General features: G+C 43.4%; 1 protein-coding gene across 1 annotated transcript in view; it reads left to right on the top strand.

Moving 5' to 3' along the window:
- Positions 1–594: 594 nt before the first annotated feature.
- Positions 595–23,320, top strand: part of LOC130114445 (chemokine-like protein TAFA-5) — a 136,456-nt gene continuing 113,730 nt past the window's right edge. The window contains exons 1-2 of the mRNA XM_056282328.1: positions 595–697; positions 11,833–11,982. Of these exons, the coding sequence (XP_056138303.1) occupies positions 595–697; positions 11,833–11,982 (253 nt within the window). The remainder of the gene's footprint in view (positions 698–11,832; positions 11,983–23,320) is intronic.

Below are 23,320 nucleotides of genomic sequence, written 5' to 3'. Positions count from 1 at the left end.
CATTCACTAGCTAGCTAAAGTTACCGGCTAGCTAACGTACCTTTAAAATAAGGTTAGATAACATTAGCTTGCATTAACTTCATCTACCAGAACTAGATGGCTAGCATTTTCGAAGATTGAGGTAACGTTAGCCAGCTAGCTATTTGTGCAAAATAGCTAGCACAACCACTGACTAAATTAGGATTTTTCACACTAAAAAGTGGGGGGAGAAGGGGGACGCACAGGAAATTATGCCCATGGCTGTAATAATGATGATATAGTCATGTTATACTATCTTCGGGGCCTGATTATGTTTTGTTTGTTTTGTTTATTTTGAACATGCACAAATGTCAAACAGGAGGTAAAAATTAGCTAATCCTGTTGTCCTCTGTCTACCTGTCTTGTCTACAGGTCTTGCACTCGCAATGCCTGAGTGACACACCACTCAAGCCATGGGCCATCATCAACTCATCCGGGGCTATAACATCAGGTCACTGCACATGTATGGCTGGCATAGCCGAGACATGGACACATGTGGCAGCTATACTGTTCAAGTTGGAGGCGGTAGTCAGATGCAGGGAGACCAAAACAGTGACTGGCCAACCTGCATACTGGATGATACCGAGCAACATCACAAAGGTGGGAGCAGAGGCAGGACACAGAATTGACTTCATCTCTGCCAAAGTGAAAAGAAAGTCTCTGAATAGACTCCTGGATGGTGAGGTAGAGAGCACACCTGCTCTAAGGACTTCATCAAACTCCTGCAAGTTCAGCATTGCTACACAGGGGCAGTGGGCGTCACATCTTGCACAACTACAGAAAGTATCCCCGAAAGCTGCAATTCTGTCAAATTTGCCCATTTATTGTGATGCATTTACAGACCCTGTGCAGCCATTCTCAGCACCAGATTTGCTGCGCTGTCTCCATGATGAGAAGATGGATAGCAGTGAACTCTGTCTTGAGCCTGCACTGCAAAACCTTGGCAAGTAAGGTAGACGTTTCACCTGAGCAGGCACACTTCATTGAAAGACAGACCAGAAAGCAGCACCAATCCTCATCTTGGCATCACTTCCACACTGGAAGGATAACTGCGTCAAATATGTATTCGGTCTTTGTGTCTGACTTGGACAAGCCTGCGCTGTCTACAGTGAAAGCAGTTTGTTCTCCCAACAGCGGTCCTCTGAACAAATGTGCTGCTACTGCATGGGGAAGACATTGTCAGGTGAATGCAAGAACACAGTATAGAGTGCAAGCTGAGAAACATCACTGATGTAGAGAGTGTGGCTTCATCATAAACCCAAAGTTTCCTCAGGTTGAGGCATCGCCAGATGGGATGGTGCAGTGCACCTGCTGTGGAAGAGGCTGCATTGAGATAAAGTGCCCATCCAAGCACCGTGAGAGCACTGTCAAGGAGGCATGCAGTGACAGACACTTCTGTTTGGAAGTAGTGGATGGAGAGATATAGCTTAAGAAGGGTAGTCCATACTACAAGCAGGTCCAGACACAAATGTTTGTGGCTGATCTAGAGTACTGTGACTTTGTTTTGTGAACTTCGAAAGACTGCGCTGTATTGCATGTTGCGCCGGACCCACAGCTCTGGAGCGCTCTTTTGAAAAAGGCACAGCACTTCTTTGAGCATGTGTGTCTCCCTGAACTTGTAGGCTGTTACTTCACTCAGGGTGCAAGACAGATGCCACTTCAAGGGATTTCAATTCCTGCAGGGAATCAGAAAGGAACACGCCAAACATCCGGCACAGAGGTTTAGGGTTAGTTGTGTGTCTTCTTTTATCTGAATTGCTGTATTATTGTGCGTTATTTAGATATGGCCTAGCCTTCTGTTGCAAGTTGACTGACCAAAGAAGACATGCTCTTTCTTTTACTTATGTCTCTCTTACACACACATCTGCCAATACATACAGGACAAAAGATGCTTAGATGTTTAGAAAAACTTGTTTACTTTGCTTATGTTACAGAAGCATGTACTATACTTACTTGTTTGTATTGTGCAGATGAACTTCAGATACTTGTAAATACATAATTAAATGAACTTCGGTACATGCACTTTGGATAACATTTGGTTTCCTTACGTCATTTGGCTGTGAAAATGTTGACAACAAGGAAAGAGTCAAGAACACATTTATGAAAAGTCCCACTTATTCGTCTTTATTGTTGGTGACAATGGTGCAAGTATTCAGATCCCTTACTTGAATATGTACATGTGCGATTGATATTACAGCTGCATTCATTTGAACGGTGCAGTTAAAGGCTGAGCTTAACATCAGCACACATCACATTTTTAAACTATAGCTGGACATTGGTTTGTTAGTGCACAACAGACAGTGACAATTTTAACTAAAAATGTGACTGCCTCACCTTCACATGGAAGTATCATGTCGATGGGTATGGTTCCTGTTAAGATTTTATACTTCTGATAAACATTTCCGATGACCCTTTCAACGTGGATTCTCAGATGTGTGTGTCTGTTGTGTGTCTTCTTTTATTACCATTTTAGTGATAAAAAGAAGGCGAATGAAAGGAAAATGCTCCGAGTAGAGTACAGTGTTTACCACAGAAATACCAGAACAGCGTTTACCACAGAAATACCAGAAACATGGTGGCTGACTCAGAGCGCGCTTGTGTGTGACGTCATCTGTCAAAGACATATTGGCCGTGTCTGCGGGGTGGGAAGCCGGATGTGGGTATGTGTTCTGGTCGCTGCACTAGCGCCTTCTCTGGTTGGTCAGGGCACCTGTTCGGAGGCTGAGGGGGAACTAGGGGAATAGCGTGATCCTCCCATGTGCTACGTCCCCCTGGTGAAACTCTTCACTGTCAGGTGAAAAGAAGCAGCTGGCGACTCCACATGTATCGGAGGAGGCATGTGGTAGTCTGCAGCCCTCCCTGAATCAGCAGAGGGGGTGAAGCAGCGACTGCGGCGACTCGGAGGAGTGAGGTAATTGGCCGGATACAACTGGGGAGAAAAGGGGGGGGGTGTTCAAGTGGGTTGTCACATGCCAGTGTGACATGGCCATTATTACGTATATGGATATGAATTTGGAGGAACATCATGGCCTGGTGGCCTGTCCAGGGTGTCTCCCCGCCTTCCGCCCAGTGACTGCTGGGATAGACTCCAGCATTCCCGTGACCCTGAGAGCAGGATAAGCAGTTTGGATAATGGATGGATGGGTGGATCAAAATGTGAATCACATGCTGTAGCTATTCGTATGATCAGATTTAAAGAGGGAGTGCCTTCTGATATCTGCAGTGGCTGGTTTGCATGTAACTATATGTGGCAGGTTTCTAAGTTTAAAGCATAGGCATGCTCAGTAAAGTAGTTATTATATTACCACAGGCTTTTCGCCAATTAGAATTCTATGGATCCTCTGCTGATTGACATGCACGTATATTCCTATTCAAATACTGACAATATACCATGCTAAAGGAGGAATGACCTTGGTTATCATATATGTACAGCAAATGGCATCAGCGATGTTAAGGAAGCCAACGAGTCGGTATTGGTATTGGTAATATTTAACATGACATGAACGCATATACACTTTCCTGTGTGCTCTCCGCTCATTGTTCATCGTGATACCTAAAAAAAGGGAAATGAGGGTAGACAGCAATTTTATGTCTTTGCTAAAACACCCGTTTTGGCGTGGTGAAATTGGAACACGGCATGAAAGCAATATTTTCACTCCCTTGTCATTGTGATGGTGGTTGCAATTTCATTTGCAGGCTGGCAAATAAATCTAAATGAGCTCACAGACTCGAACAGATGAGGGTACACACCAAAAGCCATTGTAAAATGCCAATAATCCTATTGATCATAGGGTGCAGTAGCTAAAGCATAATCTGTCTCCATCTCTGACTTTTGATGGAACATATATTTTCCCCTAACAATCCACTATTGTATCACTGTGTCCTCATCAGGGCGTCATTAATATGACACATCAATTTTATGAGTCCGTAGTGTAAATTTATAGTCTAGCTTACACAGACCTCCACTTTTCGCCCTCCAAAGACGCTGTAAATGGAAAGGGGGAAAACTAGCCTATTTCAGTGGGAGTCACTGTAGAGGTACTCATCTTTCCTGAATCAGGAATCAGCAACACTTCATTTGAACTGAATCAGGAGCACTTTATTTATCTGAACCTAAGCTGCTTTCGTAATGCAGAATGTACAAATGTTTGCCCCACATGAGGTCTCTACCTTTAGAAGAAAGGATACCAAATCAGCATCAGGTCAACATCTAAAGCAAATTATGGTGAATTTATGTTCATCTATCTATCTGAGTTTTTAGAGAAGTCTTCAACTTTGTATTGAACATTATGCAGTGTTTTCCAATTAGTATGATATTATGTTATATACGGATCATAAATCAGATTTCCGTACCGGATCAGTCGAGGCCGGGGTTACCAACGACCACCACCGGTACTGTTGGCAGCAGGGTGCTGGTGGAAACTATGGACAACTACTGTTAGGTGAAGGAGAAGGAGAGGGGGAAGGCATGTCCAGAGGGCAGTGGGAGAGGAGGAAGGGTAGGAGTGTGGAGGTGAGATTCAGAAATTTGAGTGTTGGCATTATGACTGGTAAAGGGAAAGTGCTGGCTGATATGATGGAGAGAAGGAAGGTAGCTATACTGTGTGTGCATGAGACCAGGTGGAAGGGGAGTAAGGCCAGGAGCATCGGAGGTGGGTCCAAACTCTTATACCATGGTGTGAATGGAAGGAGAAATGGGGTAGGGGCAATCCTGAAGGAAGAATATGTCAAAAGTGTGTTGGAGTTGAAGAGAGTGTCAGCCAGAGTGATGAGTATGAAGCTGGAAATAGAAGGTGTGTTGATGAATGTTATCAGCGCATATGGCCCACAAGTTGGGTGTGAGATGGAAGAGAAAGAAGAATTTTGGAGTGAGTTGGGTGAAGTGATGAAGAGTATACCCAAGTAGGAGAGAGTGGTGATTGGAGGGGACTTCTATGGGCATGCTGGTGAAGGGAACAGAGATGATGAGGAGGTGATGGGTAGGTGTGGTGTCAAGGAGACAAATGTGGAAGGACAGATGGTGGTGGATTTTGTGAAAAAAGGTGGAAATGGCTGTGTTGAATACATATTTCAAGAAGAGAGAGAAACACAGGGTGACGTACAAGAGTGGCAGAAGGTGCACACAGGTGGACTATATCTTATGCAGCATCGGATGGTGGTCTGTAGGATGACTTTGGAGATCAAGAAGAGGAAGAGAGTGCAGGATCAAATGGTGGAAGTTGAAGAAGGAAGACTGTTGTGTGGAGTTCAGGGAGTAGTTAAGAAGTTAAGAAGCAATATGATTGTTTGTGTGCGGTTCATGGATCACCTGTGTTAGTGTGGACCTGACATGACTGGCCAGAGGAAGGAATAGCAATTTTTTGCTTGTCATGCTGTGTAGTGTCCTGCAGCTACAGATGTCAGTTGACGTAATTTTGAGATTTGTCGCTTAGCCAGTGTATTTTATCATTGACACTGACATCTGAAGAAGAAGAATCCTATTCACAGTGTGCCACATATTTTCATGGTCAGTTAAATGAATGTGAATATTTTCAAAAATGCACACGGACCAGTCATGCTAAATGAAAGTCATTAATTCGAACGTTTTGTTTACCTGTGAGAAAATACAGCATCTGTTGAGCTGTAGACATCCTTTCACTGCGTTAAATTTGGTTTCACCTTAAAGAAACTTTCTGATTTACAAAAACTGTCACTGTGAAGTAAAATCAGTTTATGTAACACACAAAATCAATATTTAGCACATCTCAGATGATTTGCATAATCTCTTGAATATATCTGTTGACTTTGTGTGTGTGTGTGTTCAAATGTGTGTTTGCATTGTTTTTGTGTGTTTGAACATATGTATGTATGACAGTGTGGATGGAAATGTGTATACTATGTGTTTGTTTGTGTCTACATGCGTGTGTGTATGTGTGTGTGTGTCTGTGTGCGTGCATATTAGCTTTTTGTGTATGTGTGTGTGTGTGTGTGTGTGTGTGTGTGTGTGTGTGTGGACAAACAACACAAACATGTTTGTCTATCTTGTACTGCAGAAGCAACACGGACCCTGACTGTGCCTCTATTCCATATCAAATGTCCTTTAAACATTTTGAAATGGAAGTTGGAGACGCTGCAGGGGGGCAAGCTGGTTTCATGTGTTAATAAAGGATTTAGAAGAACAGCACAAATTACCTACTTAATGGGAAAGAACGACTTTTATCGAGGTAGAGACGAGCATGTGGCTGGTCTACTGTGCTAACCAAGTAAACAGTATCAAAGACTGTCATCGGCGGTCACTCGGGGTTGAGTTTGACCGACCTCCCTCTGGGTCCCTCTGGGTCTTCAGGTGGGCATAGAGGCTGATCCTGCAGCCACATAATGGGTGGACGCCTGCGTGTGACAGCTTCTTAACGTGGAGTGGCAGATGCGCCTGCAGCCACCACACGTCCTTGGCGGGGGGTGGCCAGAGTCCAATGGCATGGAGAATGAAGATGATTGGGGACCACCCTCTGTTGCAGCCTCCATCCGCCTTCACTGCCGTTGTGACCTGGAGACATCTTCCACCAGTTCCACTGTTGAGGTCTTTGTTGGATCGCACTTCGTCTGGAACCTCTCCCTTGACTTCCCTTGGGCTTGGGTGACCCTACCAGGGGCCAAGCTCGGGGCATCATAGCTCTTGGGATCATTGCTGCATGTAAGCTTCTCCACCATGGCAAGGTGGTGATCCAGGAGAAGATCATTATTGTAACATACTGTCATACTTCAACATGCCAAAATAAAGTGACAGCTGAGCTGATGTGATGATGTAAAGCCAATAGTTTTGCAGTTGATTTTTTTTCCTTTGAAAGACCTCAATAGCAAAAAGTCATAGCTGAGACAATGTGCTTGATGATGCTGTATTATGCTACTTGATAAAAATGTATTGCACCTAGATTACACGTGCAGTAGTACTAGAATAGCTGTATGTGCTGTTGAACTAGAATAGCTACGTATATGCGTGTGACCGTGATTCATGTGCATGTATATGTCAATGAGCAGGGCCTCACATCATGAGTTCGCAAAGGGATCTCCCCCCCCCAACCCCCCATGATGGCCCTGGACACCAGGCTCACACAGACATACTTCGACTCTAACACAAGCATCTCACTCCTGCAGATGGTGTTTTGAAGTCAGCAGTCTATGATGACAAGATGCTCTTACATCTTCCTTCCAACAAGGAAGTTTCAGAGCACTTTGAGATGCAGAACCCACGCTGCTTTGCTGTGTCCAAGAGAAAAAAGAGCATTTTTCTTTCAAAAGGAAAGTTACCAATTGGAAAATATGACACATACTTTAACAAAACCACACACTCAGGTCAATATCCAGTTATCCAATGGAAATGTGTAATAATAATAATAAACTGTAAGAGTAAGCTGTGTCTGCAGTCTCGGCACAAAGTCAAACATGTTTTCGGTGGGTGTCGGACACCGCAAAGGTTGTCCCTTAATGTCTCTTCCTAGATGATGACCTCTTTTATAGAAGTTTTATTTCTTGGTTTGGTAATTTGATTCTGGCCAATAAAAAAAAGGCTTGATAGACTCATCATATGGGCTAGTAAGATTGCAGGGAGAAGTCAAGCCCAGCTTACTGACCTTTATAATAGGAAGGAGTTCAGAAGGGCTACTTCCCTTCTGGAGCACCAAAGTCACCCCTTTCGGCCAGAGTTTGAGCTGTTACCCTCAGGTTGTCGGTTGAGGATGTCCTGTATTAGGACTAAGATACAGGGCTTCCTTTGTCCCAACTGCCATCCAATTGTAAAATAGTAGATAGTATTCATCTGTTGTCTGCAGATTGCTTGTTTCCATAGTCAGTATGTTTGAACTCCTTTGGTTCTCCTTGCCCACTATGTCCCGCCCCCCCCCCCCCCCATCAGTGATGTGTCAATTCTGCCTCAGTGTTTGTATGTTTTGTTTTGTGTGAGTTTTATATATACTGGCTGCAAACGAATTTCCCTGTAAGGGACGATAAAGATACGTTGACCTTGTCTCTGATTCTGTTTGTGATATTCATGGACAGGATCTCAAGACGCAGCGAAGGTGAGGAGTGTGTCGTTTTGGGAACCTCAGAATTACATCTCTGCTCTTCGCAGATGATGTGGTTTTGTTGGCTTCATCAGAACACGACCTCCAGCGCGCCCTGGGGTGGTCTGCAGCTGAGTGTGAAATGGCCAGGATGAGAGTCAGCACCTCCAAGTCTGAGGCTGTGGTTCTCTACTGGAAAATGGTGGATTGCTCCCTCCAGGTTGGGGATGAGTTGTTGCCTCAAGTGAAGGAGTTCAGGTATCTCGTGATCTTGTTCACGAGTGAGGGTAGGATGGAGCGGGAGATTGACAGGCAGATTGGTGCAGCAGTAATGCGGACATTGTACAGGACCGTTGTGGTGAAGAGGGAGCAGAGCCGGAAAGCAAAGCTCTCAATTTACCTGTCAATCTTTGTTCCAACCCTCACCTATGGTCATGAGCTTTGAATAGTGACCAAAAGGTCACTACTCAAAGCGGATCGCGGATACAAGCCGCTGAAATGAGTTTCCTCCGTAGGGTGTCTGGGCTCAGCCCGAATTATTAGCACTGTTGTCTTTGACAAATCAGATTAGTTTGCTGAAAATGTCTATTGTGTGGATGGGATTTTGGAGCAGTGTAAAACAGAGGTAGTGTTTTGAGGCCCCCCGTTCTTTTTCATAAGCTCAAGTCTCAACAAGCAGGTCTGTTTGCGCAGGTCACGAATTACTCGCCCCAGCTTTGAGAGACCAAATGGTAATATATAAATGTATATAATTTATATAGCACTTTTCTAGCTGCAACAGCCACCCACATTGCTTTACAGCCATGCATGCACACACTCGTACACCGACGGCGGTGTCAGCCATATAAGGTAATAACCAGCTCATTGGGAGCAGTTAGATGTCTTGCTCAAGGACATCTCGATATTTTTGCAAGGAGCTGAGGATAGAACCGGCAACCCTCCGCTTACCAGATGTCCTGCTCTACCTCCTGAGCCACTGTCACCCTTTGTCAAATTAGATTAGTTTGCTGAAAATGTCTATTATGTGGACAGTATTTTGAGCAGTCCACTAGTCCCCAATGTGTTTGTTTTTATGTAGGTGTATCTACACTTGTAGCTTTATGTTTGCGTATGTGTGTGTTTAGTCGCCCTACCCGTTGTGTGCATGTATTTTGTCATAGCCTATTTGTTCTATACGGGATATGGGCATGGACATAGAGACCCTTTGCCTCACACAAGTTAGTCTATGATCGGAAGGGGCAGGTCACATGGTTTCCAGGATTTAGCTACACTGACAAACAAGCCGCTAACTAATCATATTGTAGCGAATTCAGGGGGCAGCCGGGAACCGCCGCAGCTGGGACACGAACCCGGGTCGCCCGCACCACGGGCAACTGCACTAACCAGTCGAGTAAAGGGTCCGACCCTAGTCGACCGGTTAACGTAGTTAGGAAAGCTGTTGACACAGTTGTATTAGCAAAATTATATTCAGCATTAGATCTGCAAGTTATTCAAAAATCATTGTTAATTAACTTTATTTGTGAGATAACATATTTGCTTGGTGTCTCTAAAAAAAAAAAAACCAGCTGCAACTGCATGTGTACTGAGCTTCTATCAGTATGTTTTTGATCGATTGTTATCGTTGTGATTTTTTTACCACCCAAATTATGTAATTGTTCTCAGTAAAACACACCAATTTTCCTTCAAAATGTACAGAATCACTTTGTACAAAGGGCCAGCTTACTGCCCCTGTAAATAGTTATAGTTCCCTGGTGGACGTTTAGTCAGGCACATATTTGGCCACCTAGTGGAAGGACCCAGTATGTCCCAAGAATGTAGCCAATACAGTCTCATATCAATTCGAAACTTGTAAGACTGATCTGTATATGTGCCTCTTATTCGTAAATCATAAGGTCAAAGTCACGCCTATGCAAAAATAACAGCGAAAATGTGCCTCCTTTTCACTTCCATTCTCTGTGAGTGAAGGGGCGAATAAAACATTCGCTTACAGTGGCAAAGAGCGAATTCGCCAGCCAAACTTCACCAAAGTTGAACTCCACGCAAAGCAAAAGATGTGAATTTGCTTTGCCACAAGCAGCGATTCGCCGCTTCACTCGCATAGAATGGAAGTGAACGGGAGGCGAATATTCGCCAGTGTTAATTTTGCACATGTGTGACTATGCTCAATGCAGAGTGACTTGTATCAGTATCTACTACTACTACTACTACTACTACTACTTGCAGCCGCTCCTGTTAGGGGTCGCCACAGTGGATCATCCGTTTCCATCTCCTCCTGTCCTCTGCATCTTCCTCTGTCACGCCGGTGTATGTCCTCCCTCACCACATCCATAAACCTCCTCTTTGGCCTTCCTCTTCTCCTCTTCCCTGGCAGCTCCATATTCAGCATCCTTCTCCCAATATACCCAGCATCTCTCCTCCACACATGTCCAAACCACCTCAATCTTACCTCTCTTGCTTTGTCTCCAAACCGTCCAACCTGAGCTGTCCCTCTGATATAGTCTTTACTTATCCTTTCCTTCTTAGTCACTCCCAATGAAAATCTTAGCGATCTTAGCGGTCTTAGTGATTTGTATCTTAGTCTTAGTCAAATCGTAGTGATTTGTATCTGTATCTGTGCCTCTAATTCGTAACTCCTAATGCAGAATAAGTTGTATAGTAAATCTGTATCTGTGACTCTAATGTGTATCTTGTAAAACTGCCAAGTTATGTCAGTTGACAGCCAGAGAAACCTAATACTCTAATCTATTCTAAACATGCTGTTGAAAAAAAAAATCCCTATTTTCTTGACTAAGCATGTTTCCATTGGTGTAAATGACGGCGCACAACACAAGCACAGAGGATTTCATGGACGGCGATACAGAGGCTTACAGACAATACATTCTGGTTCATGTAGGCGCTGTGGCAAATACTTAGCAGGAGAACGCTGATTTCTCCATCAGTATAGTATGCAGTAAAGACTTTATTGCTTCACTCCGCAACATTACTCATCAGTACTGATTGCACATACACAAAACCATCGGTGAAATTTCCCTTTGACACTGACGTATCGACATCGTTCAATAGTCAATCTAGAATCCTACTTGACACACATTCAAGCTCTACTTGTGAATTTCACAGCTTGGTGATCTGCACAGTGTTCGTGAATTAAGAGGATTTCTCAAAACATCAAGCCTTGCGTTCCAATTGATCAAATGATCATTTGACTATAGTCATTCAACTGGTGCTTGTGGATGTTCATTGTTTCATATGTATCATGCACTGACCTTTCTATTGTTGCTGGATTCCATTCCAGAACACCTGAGCAACACAGAGATGGTTAAAAAATACTGTGTGATACTGTAAATGAAAGAATGAAGGTCTCACTTTGTTGGTTTGGCTCAGTTGTGTGTGGGACGATCTTAACTCTTGAGGGACTGCCTCAAAATGAGCTGTTGGTTGCCCAATGTACAACTAGGAAATTTCCTCAAAATAGTTCCCTGAGGGGTGTCCGGGTAGCATAGCGGTCTATTCCGTTGCCTACCAACATGGGGATCCCGGTTCAAATCCCCGTGTTGCCTCCGTTCGGGAGAAATCGTCGCCTGAAATGTCACACAAATTCTGAAGGAATGCATCACAGTGTATTAATTTTGTTCCTTTCGGGTGGTCAGAGTGTAGCCGTCCTTTGGACTTCCATATGCCATGACGTGAATGATTAATTGTCGCTCCTTGTGCACCATACTGTATCCGTTATTGTTTGCTGTTTCAAAGTGACATCACTTCCTGTTCTCTCCACCAGGTCAGCTGGCAGCAGGGACGTGTGAGATAGTCACTCTGGATCGTGATAGCAGTCAGCCGAGGCGGACCATCGCACGACAGACGGCAAGGTGTGCCTGCAAGAAGGGCCAGATTGCTGGCACCACAAGAGCCAGACCAGCCTGTGTAGACGGTAAGAGACGCCAAAAAATATCAACTTCAAGTCTTTGTGTGCTTTGGGTGTGCGAGTGACAGACAGATAGCATTGTGAGAGAGAATAAGAGCCCCAGTAAAACTTGTGCAATGGCTTAATCTGTATACCTCAGAAGACACGGTGAATTGTCTCTTGGCGGTTACAAACCACTGTATATGTAGCCTTCAGCCCTGTCTCTAATCTGGGGCATCTAAGAAAGACGGGATGTAAGTTTTAGAGCTTGTGCAAACATGTGCTGTGCATAAATCACGCACAGGTTCGGATGCCTGTGGAAGTAACAGAAAAAAAAGCAATGCATGGAGTTTACATCTGTGGCCTTTAAGAAGCCAGCGTTCGGCTCCCTGCTGCTGCTTTGATGGATTGCCTTTACAAAGGTTGATAAAGGCACCTCATAACGGAAGGTCAAAGTGTTGCATCCCATTTCATCACCTGATAAGCTCTCTGTTTTGGACGCCATTTGGGGACAACGCAAAACAGTCGAGAGGGGGGGGGGGAAAGTTGTCTCTGTGGGGATTGGGTTGGGCTCAATGACATTTTAGAGGTTACGGACATTTTTTTTTTTAGTCTTGGTGTCTGCTTTCTTTCAGAGCATCTCCTGCAAAGGTTCAGTTGACAGAAGTGAATGCTAAACACAAAGTTCCGTATTGAAAAGGTTACCATTTTGCATGGGAGACGGTGCTTCAAAAAGATTCTGCAATTGGTTTGGATGTGCCTTTAAGCCATGGGGGGTGGGGGTTAGGCAGTGGCTGATTTGTTTTGGTGTTTTGTTGTCTCAAGCGCAGTGTGCTGCAAACTTGCCTCCCCCCTCATTGGTTTGTCTCCTAATCATTATGCAATCTCTCCGAAAACCACAACCAAACTCAGTGCCCTAAATGCACAGAGGGTTCAATTCTTTACAGATTGCAGATGCTGCACACACTATAGCCGCCCTTAAAGAAGTCTCCGCTCGTGCAAACAGACATTCTGTCTCGAATAACCTAAAAACCAAAGTCGTTAGATTTAACACTCAGCACTTGTGCCTTTCCGTTGACAATTTGTCAGATGATTTCAGATTTGACATCTGACATCTGGGGAGAGAGCAGAACATTCAGTGTTTGTTTTTATGTTTTGTTATGTCAAAACGGTTCATCTTGGATATGGCACCCAAATTGCTGCAGTAGTTTAGCAAACATGAAATAAAAAGCATGACCAGGGTGTCCGGGAGGCGTAGCCGTCTATTCCGTTGCCTACCAACATGGGCATCGCTGGTTTGAATCCCCATGTTACCTCCGGCTTGGTCAGGCGTCCCTACAGACATAATTGGCCTCGTCTGCGGGTGGGAAGCCGGATGTGGGTATGTGTCCTGGTCGCTGCACTAGTGCCTCCTCTGGTCAGTCGGGGCGCCTGTTTGGGAGGAGGGGGAAATGGGGGGAATAGCGGGATTCTCCCACGCGCTACGTCCCCCTGGTGAAACTCCTCACTATCAGGTGAAAAGAAGCGGCTGGCGGTGCCACATGTATCGGAGAAGGCATGTGGTAGTCTGCAACCCTTCCGGATCGACGGGGGGGTAAAGCAGGGGTGTCCGGGTAGTGTAGTGGTCTATTCCGTTGCCTACAAACACGGGGATTGCCAGTTCGAATCCCCATGTTACCTCTGGCTTGTTCGGGCGTCCCTACAGACACAATTGGCCATGTCTGCGGGTGGGAAGCCAGATGTAGAAATGTGTCCTGGTCATGGCACTAGCACCTCCTCTGGTCGGTCGGGGTGCCTGTTGGGGGGGGGACTGGGGGGAATAGTATGAGTCTCCCATGTGCTACAGCCCCCTGGCGAAACTCTTCACTGTCAGGTGAAAAGAAGCGGCTGGCAACTCCACATGTATCGGAGGACACGTGGTAGTCTGCAGCCCTCCCCGGATCAGCAGAGGGGGTGGAGCAGCGACCGGGACGGCTCGGAAGAGTGGGGTAATTGGCCAGGTACAATTGGGGGGGAAGGGGAAAAATAAAAAGCCTGACCTACACTACCGTTCAAAAGTTTGGGATCACCCAAACAATTTTGTGTTTTCCATGAAAAGTCACACTTATTCACCACCATATGTTGTGAAATGAATAGAAAATAGAGTCAAGACATTGACAAGGTTAGAAATAATGATTTGTATTTGAAATAAGATTTTTTTTACATCAAACTTTGCTTTCGTCAAAGAATCCTCCATTTGCAGCAATTACAGCATTGCAGACCTTTGGCATTCTAGCTGTTAATTTGTTGAGGTAATCTGGAGAAATTGCACCCCACGCTTCCAGAAGCAGCTCCCACAAGTTGGATTGGTTGGATGGGCACTTCTTTGAGCAGATTGAGTTTCTGGAGCATCACATTTGTGGGGTCAATTAAACGCTCAAAATGGCCAGAAAAAGAGAACTTTCATCTGAAACTCGACAGTCTATTCTTGTTCTTAGAAATGAAGGCTATTCCATGCGAGAAATTGCTAAGAAATTGAAGATTTCCTACACCGGTGTGTACCACTCCCTTCAGAGGACAGCACAAACAGGCTCTAACCAGAGTAGAAAAAGAAGTGGGAGGCCGCGTTGCACAACTGAGCAAGAAGATAAGTACATTAGAGTCTCTAGTTTGAGAAACAGACGCCTCACAGGTCCCCAACTGGCATCTTCATTAAATAGTACCTGTTAGAGCCTGTTTGTGCTGTCCTCTGAAGGGAGTAGTACACACCGGTGTAGGAAATCTTCAATTTCTTAGCAATTTCTCGCATGGAATAGCCTTCATTTCTAAGAACAAGAATAGACTGTCGAGTTTCAGATGAAAGTTCTCTTTTTCTGGCCATTTTGAGCGTTTAATTGACCCCACAAATGTGATGCTCCAGAAACTCAATCTGCTCAAAGAAGTGCCCATCCAACCAATCCAACTTGTGGGAGCTGCTTCTGGAAGCGTGGGGTGCAATTTCTCCAGATTACCTCAACAAATTAACAGCTAGAAGGCCAAAGGTCTGCAATGCTGTAATTGCTGCAAATGGAGGATTCTTTAACGAAAGCAAAGTTTGATGTAAAAAAAATCTTATTTCAAATAAAAATCATTATTTCTAACCTTGTCAATGTCTTTACTCTATTTTCTATTCATTTCACAACATATGGTGGTGAATAAGTGTGACTTTTCATGGAAAACACGAAATTGTTTGGGTGATCCCAAACTTTTGAACGGTAGTGTATATGGTTGCTTCACCTGTATCTTTCTGTGACCTTAACTCATTTACACTGTATCTTAGTATTCATGTCAGTTTGTTTTTTCCCGGTTCACCACTTTCTTTTATCATTTATTCCACAAACACACCAGCGCTCACAATGCAGGGCTTAGAACACTGACGTTGAAAGGCTAAAAGAGATTTCAGGCAGTTTTCATCCCCCTTTCGCATCACAAAGACTCGTCCCCCTCCCCGTGCTGTTTGGCTGGAATTACTCAGCTGACTTCATAGTGGATCCCTCTCTGTCCCACGAGGTCATGAATGGAGTGAAATAATCCAAACATCAGTCACAGTCACAGTCAGTCATAGTCAGTCACATTATCCGTACCATTGGACTGACTGTGACAATAACACTGGCAAACTGTAGCTACATTCAACCATATTTCGTAAATGTGAATATAAGCTTAGCTGAAGACCTGAACTGAATTGCAGCATCCAGGAAAGACGGACAAAATGGCCGCCGTTTTCCTTGGTATTGCCCCAAAGAATTACACACACAAAGGTACACTCTCAATGCAGACTGTTTTTTTTTTTTTTATTGTGGTAATCATTGTGGCGGTGTAGGGTGGCACAGTAGCCCAATAGTTAGCGCTGTCGCCTCAAAGGAAGAAGGTCCTGGGTTCGATCCCCAGGGTTGTCCAACCTTGGGGGTCGTCCTCTGTGTGGAGTTTGCAAGTTCTTCCCATGTCTGCAGTGGGTTTTTTCTGGGTGCTCCTGTTTCCTCCCACCATCAAAAGAAACATGCATGTTAGGGTTTATACCCCTCTCTGTGCCCCTGAGCAAGGCAATGGGAAAAGTTGGCAGCTCACTGCTGCTAGCTGCTGCTAGCTACACAGATCACAGCTAGGATGGGTTAATTTGCAGTCAATTAATTTCCTCAAGGGGATTGATAAAGGAAACTTAATTAACTTAATTACAACATAATATTCCTACCTGTGACCCTCAATAATAATATAAGGAGCAGCTGTCAGTCGCCATCACTCCCATTTCTCTTGAAGAAATTAACGGCGTCTCAAAGCCCTTAAAATAATTTTAAAAAAAGCTTAGTCAGTCAACATTTCAAACATTGTGAAACAAATAGTCATGCTCTGTGCAGTGTGGACAGACCACAGACAGTGCTTATCTGCCATTGGTCCCTTTCTCATGGCCCTATTTGCACCTACAAGAGTCAAGATTGATTGATTTCAGTGTGAAACAGTGAGAAAATAAAAGAAGCGACTGTGAGGCGAAAACATGAAGACAGATTACCACTGCTGCTGAAACCTTTGGTGTACACAATCATGTGAGCCGAAGGGGCTTAAAGAAAGGTCTGGAGGTGCGGTCGTACCTAAGCCCACCCTGGTGCCCCCAGCGCCCTCTGAAGTTCTGAACTCGGCTGGACCGGGGACCTCTGAACGCGGAGAGAGAGGCACCGAAAGGGCAGATTCTGTGTGTGTCTGGAGGTTTGAGTCATACTGAGTGATTTCTGGTGTCTCTGAAAGTTCACAGTTGCCAAAGAAAGCAATATCATCAATGGGAAATGCTACCATTTTTCGTCTTGTCCGAACGGTGTTCGCTGTTATGTCTGTCATCAGTGTTGAACCTGGACGTGGTTTGGAGCGATGACCTGTCTGAATGCAGCTGTGGGGGTATTTTATATACTTACATCATTAGCGACCCCTGTCTTTACTCACAGTTGCTTTCTTTCACAGTGGTGCAACATATAAAGTAGACTATCAGCCTTTGTGAGTTATAAGCTCTCTTATGATACCATTTTTCTCGATTAGTACCAGTTAGTACACATTCAATTATTGAAGGAGGATGCAAGTTCAAGCCATCATATACAGACCTGCTCAAGTTTGTTGGTACCCCTCCACAAAACATTGAAGAATGCACAATTTTCTCTGAAATAACTTCAAACTGACAAAATTAATTGGCATCCACCACTGTTTATTTCATATTTCATAGAAATCAGTCTTGGCATTTGATTTTTAGTCAACATAATATTGTAAGTAGTAAAACAAATGAAAATTGCATTGACAAAAATGATGGGACTCTTAACCTGGTGTCTTGTTGCACAACCTTTAGAGGTAATCACTGCAATCAAATGTTTTATGTAGCTCTCAGTTAGACTTGTGCACCTGTTAACAGGTATTTTGGCTCATTCTTCCTGAGCAAACTGCTCCAGCTGTCTCAGGTTTGATGGGTGCTTTCTCCAGACGGCAAGTTTCAGCTCTGTCCATAGATGTTTAATAGGATTCAGATGAGGACCCACAGAAGGCCACTTCAGAAAAGTCCAATGTTTTGTTCTTATCCATTCTTGGGTGCTTTTAGCTGTGTGTTTTGGGTCATTATCCGGTTGGAGGACCCATGACCTGCAACTGGCTCAGAGCTCTCTGACACTGGGCAGTGTATTTTGCTCGAGAGTGCCTTGATAGTCTTGATATTTCATTGTGCCTTGAACAGATTCAAGGCACCTTGTGCCAGGTGCAACAAAGCAGCCCCAAAACATAACCGAGCTCCATGTTTCACTGTATGTATGGTGTTCTTTTCTTTGAAAGCTTAATTTTTTTGTCTGTGAGCATAGAGCTTATTTGACTTGCCAAAAAGCTCTAGTTTCGTCTCACGGACATTCTCCCTGAAGGATTGTGGTGTGTCAATATGCATTTTAGGAAATTCCAGTCTGCTTTTTTTTTTCCTTCTTTTTTATGTTTCTTTCTTAAGTGGAGTCCTCCTGGACCCCAGTGCGATCAGAAAATGACGTACGTTCACCTTGGAGTTCAGCTTGTATCTCTTTAGCAGTTATCTTTGGTTCTTCTACCATTCGCACTATCCTTCTGGTCAATCTGGGGTCGATTTTCCTCTTGCGGCCATGCCCAGGGAGGTACGCTACAGTTCCATGGACTTAAACATCTTAATAATATTTGCATTTGTTGTCACAGGATCATCAAGCTGCTTGGAGATGGTCTTGTAGCCTTTACCTTTACCGTGCTTGTCTATTATTTTCCTTCTGATCTCCTCAGACAACTCTCTCCTTTGCTTTGTCTGGTCCATGTTCAATGTGGTGCCAAACAATGATACCAAACAGCAGAGTGACGACTTTTCTCCATTTAAATAGGCTGAATGGGACATCCGGGTAGTGTAGTGGTCTATTCCGTTGCCTACTAACATGGGGATCGCCGATTCAGATCCCCGTGTTACCTCCGTCCGGCTTGGTCGGGCATCCATACAGACACAATTGGCCGTGTCTGCAGGTGGGAAGCCGGATATGGGTGTGTGTCCTGGTCGCTGCACTAGCACCTCCTCTGGCTGGTTAGGGCACCTATTCAGGGGGGAGGAGGAACTGGGGGGAATAGCGTAATCCTCCCATGCACTACGTCCCCCTGGTGAAACTCCTCACCGTCAGGTGAAAAGAAGCTGCAGGTGACTCCACATGTATGGTTGGAGGCATGTGGTAGTCTGCAGCCCTCCCCGGATACGCAGAGGGGGTGGAGCAGTGACCGGGATGACTCGGAAGAGTTGGGTACTTGGCAAAGTACAATTGGGGAGAAAAAGGGGGGGAAATCCGACCAACAAAAAAAAAATAGGCTGAATGACTGATTACAAGGTTGGAGACATGTGTGATACTAATTAAAGAAACTAATTAGTTTGAAATTGCACTATAATCTATGTATTTATCATCTTTTCCAAGGGTTACCAACAAATGTGTCCAGGCCATTTTAGAATATCTTTGTAGAATAAGCAATAATTAATCTCTTTTCACAGCTTTTTCACTTTATTCTATGACATACCAACGACATGCAAGCATGCCTGACAAAATAGCTTTTAATTTCATCCCTTTTCAGGAGGAATGAAGAATTATTTCAATGAGCTGTAAGGGTACAAACAAATTTGAGCACATCTGTGTATGCCTCTGGCCTTGGGCTGATTCATTTTAAAGGTCTTATCCAGGACGGCGCTATTAGAAATGGCATATTCTTTGATTTAAAAGCAACAACGGCTACCTCTGTGTCACAAAAGCACTCATATGCCAGTAAGAGCTGAGGAGGAAGGGTAAAACTATTTACATCTTCGAGGTTTGTTTCTCTATTTAGACACTCCTGTTCGACTCTGTGTAAGCTGGAAAGAAGAGGTTCGAGTTCGCATGGGTTTTCATGTGTAGGATGTAACACGTTCACTCATTATAACATAGGAATTACTTTGAAGGTAACTGATGTTTACTGATATGTTTTTGTTTTTTGTTTTTATTCCAGAACATAAAGAGTATGTGTTCTGAGGCAGAGTTCTTTGGGATGTAAAAACCTTCAGCTCATGGAGGGCTCCTGCTATTCATTATCAATGGATTGACCTGAGGCTTATACATACATTTAGACTCTTGGCTTTCCTATTTGTTGCTTTGGAAGAGAGTTCACCAATATTGATTAACTTCTCCTTCACCATTCACGTAGCATGCTTTTATGATAAGCCATATTTTCCCCTGCGGCGGTACCATAAAAATTAAAATCCTCGAATTCTGATGAAATCCACATTCATCTTACAAATGGTGTACTGCAGTAGATTTCAGCAGGAGAAACGTTTCAAGTAAGAAAATTGGGAAAAAAAAAACAAAAGTGGGTTTTTGCATTTTTATTTTCTTACTTGCAATGTTTCCGTTTTCATTTTTGTGTAACATAAATGAGTCTCGTTGAACTCCGCATGCTAAGTTCTGAATGTGACACTGCTAGTCTTTATGTGACATAAGCTTGAATGTTAGCACATCAGTAAATACGGATTTGCTATGATTCCAAGAAAGGGGATATCGAGCAGGAAGAAGGAAAAACAAAATCTTTCTTTCTCTATAGCTCTAGATTGACATTCACATCAACTCATCCAGCAGACTCTTGCATCAAAAGCAGCTTAGAAGACAGTCAGCAATTAGCAGACGGATTTGATTGCTAAAAACGGGCCCCCATAGAGCGCTACACAGTAATCATATGTATCACTGCCAAGGAAGCATGTGGAGTCCAGGGCATTTTAGTGTAGGTGCACCTTCACAGACCCGGCTTCCAAACCTTCTCATGCTGGGACCCACCTGTGGAGATGCTTTTTTTTGTTTTGTCCTGGGGCCCAGGAAATGTAATTTCATGTAGTAAAACACACAATAATTAACAGTCCTCTGCATATTTTTCATCAATGCATTCATCCACTTTCCAGTATGTCATCACAGCCTAGTAATGTTCAAATGAAACACAAAAGGTACGTCAACATGTGTAAATGTAATATCTTTGTGGTACAACTAAGTCATTGCGTTGTTCGCATTGACTCAAATAGCATGTAATAAAATAAATTGAGCATGCATCAAGACAATAAAATTAATGATTTGTCCCTGAGCGCAGGATAAGTGGTTGAGATAATGGATGGATGGATGATTTGTCTTCTTTCTTTCATGTTTTAATGAAATAGATATATTTATTAAATAACAAATAAAATTAGTATTTATTAATTAAACGTGAAAATATAGGAAATAAATATCTTAAATAAAATAAAAATAGAACAGATAGTTGGAAAACAATTTTTTTTTCCTGTCTCCAAAGAAAATGTATTTATTATGGACGTCATGAAACCCACCTGGTTCCCGGCTGACCTGTAAGTGGGAAAACCACGGCCTCAGAATCAAACTATATAAAACAGATGTACTTTACCACAGTTCAGAAAACAGGCTAATTATGTCAAGTACAAGTAGAAAAGGCCTCAGTAGTGCCAATTCGTATTCACTGCAAATTGCCCCCAGAGACCATTTAAGGATTAAGGCTGGCTTTGAAAAGGAATTTTGGGGCGGGTGAGAGAAACGTCTGGAGCTAGAGCTTTCTTTACTCTTCGGTGGAGGGCACTGCTGTTTTAACGTCACAAGGACGGAGGGGGGACATGAAACTGAAAGTGTGGCAGTGGCTCAGGAGGTAGAGCAGGTCATCTGTTAAGTGGAGGGTTGCTGGTTTGATCCTCGGCTCCTCCTTGCCAAAATGTCGAGGTGTCCCTGGGCAAGACACCTAACCCCTAACTGTTCCTGATAAACTGTTATTATTACCTCACGTGGTTGACACCCCCGTTGGGGTATGAGTGTGTGTGTGTGTGTGTGTGTGTGTGTGTGTGTGTGTGTGTGTGTGTGTGTGTGTGTGTGGATAAATATGCAAGGCATTAATTATAAAGTGCTTTGGAAAAAAATTGCTATATGAATGCAGTGCATTTACCATTAGAACAGTTAAATTCCGACACCCACTTTGTTTATTAGTGTGTTTATGCCAGACACTGAACCCTCTTCCAGATCAGTGATTCTAATAAATGCTCATCTGGTAGTTGATTTGATCTTCGAAATACTTATTATGGCCATTTTACAATATTTTTAAAGCATGAAATAAGCTTCAATTCATGGATCTCCAGCGTTGCAGACAACCAGTGGAAATGAGTGCCGTGGGTTATAGCCATGGCACCTAGAAGGTAGATGTCATTAATATTCATGTGTCCCTTGAATCATCATATAAGAGATCAAAAACTACAAGAAAAATAGATAAGAATTGAGAAGAGAAGGTGATATTTTTATTCATCTATTTTATTTTTTGTAATGAACACATTCTTATTTGAACGAACTGAGCTGCTCCACCACAATAGCACACACTGTGTGAATGTGTATGGATGAATAGAAGTGAAAGTTTGATTTGATGAGTGCCAACGGTTATAGCCATGGCACCCAGAAGGTAGATGTCATTAATATTCATGTGTCCCTTGAATCATCATATAAGAGATCAAAAACTACAAGAAAATTAGATAAGAATTGAGAAGAGGTGATATTTTATTCATCTATTTTATTTTTGTAATGAACCCATTCTTATTTGAAGAAACTGAGCTGCTCCACCACAATAGCACACACATGTGTGAATGTGTATGGATGAATAGAAGTGAAAGTTTGATTTAAAAATTAAAATAAAATAAACCACCTTTCAATTTGACATGCAGGATCTGATGAGACCATTCCTTATTTTTGTAGTATATTTACTAGAATAGGTCAGATGGTTGATGGTGTGTTTGACCTCGTAGGTAGGAACTGCCCTTATTGTTTTATTTTTTCCTTTGAAAGTATGTTGGGACATTTTTGTGATATTGCACTTTAAATAAAAGTGAGAAGGTGAGAAGCCGGGTGTGGGTATGTGTCCTGCTCGCTGCACTAGCACCTGCTCTGGTCGGTCGGGGCGCCTGTTGGGGGGGGGGGACTGGGGGGAATAGCGTGATCCTCCCACATGCTACATCCCCCTGGCGAAACTCCTTACTGTCAGGTGAAAAGAAGCAGCTGGCAACGCCACATGTATTGGAGGAGGGTAGTCTGCATCCCTCCCCGGATCGGCAGAGGGGGTGGAGCAGCGACCGGGATGGCTCAGAAAATAGGGTAATTAGCCAAGTAAAATTTGGGAGAAACGGGGGGAAAATACCCCCCCCCAAAAAAAGGGAAAAAATTAAGTTGATTGGTCAGTGATATGAAAGACAGCTGTCCTGGGCTGGCTAATTTACTACAGACCGAGAATTGTAGTAGTCTTGCTAAGGTTAGCACTCTACAAACACAAATAGTTAGGCATATTAATGTTATACTAGTAGCTAATATACTTAGCTAACATTAACAGATAACGTAGTTAGCCAGCAAACCAAATGTTGTGACAGAGTGTGCTGTAGGAAGATTTTGTGCCATTACTTTTGACTTGGCTAACATTAACTGTTGTTCTTTTCATGTTAGCATTATACTTGTTGGCCAAACAAGATGAGCATTAGTTATTCTTCCAGGATTGCTAGTTGGCTATTCTGGTATTTCCCCAGTTTCAAATCCCATCTATGTGGCTACAGGGTTACTGTAGTTAACATTACAATTAAGTATATTCTCACTGAGCGTCCCACAATATGTCCTCTTAATTCAGCAGTCTGGATTAGCATCTTGGACGTCAAGAAAAAGAGAGACATAAGGTTTTATTTCTAGGTAAATGTAAGCAGCTATGTGTGTAGTAAAAGGCTGAGTTAGCTCACTTGCTTTACATCTATCAGCACATATAAGCACATGCTTAGTGTGTTAAGTCATTACCTAGTGTTGTATTG

The sequence above is a fragment of the Lampris incognitus genome, chromosome 6 (assembly GCF_029633865.1).
Source record: "Lampris incognitus isolate fLamInc1 chromosome 6, fLamInc1.hap2, whole genome shotgun sequence".
NCBI classification, from domain to species: Eukaryota; Metazoa; Chordata; class Actinopteri; order Lampriformes; family Lampridae; genus Lampris; species Lampris incognitus.
Note: the sequence above shows the minus strand (reverse complement) of the source record. Positions and strands in the feature narration are given on the sequence as shown.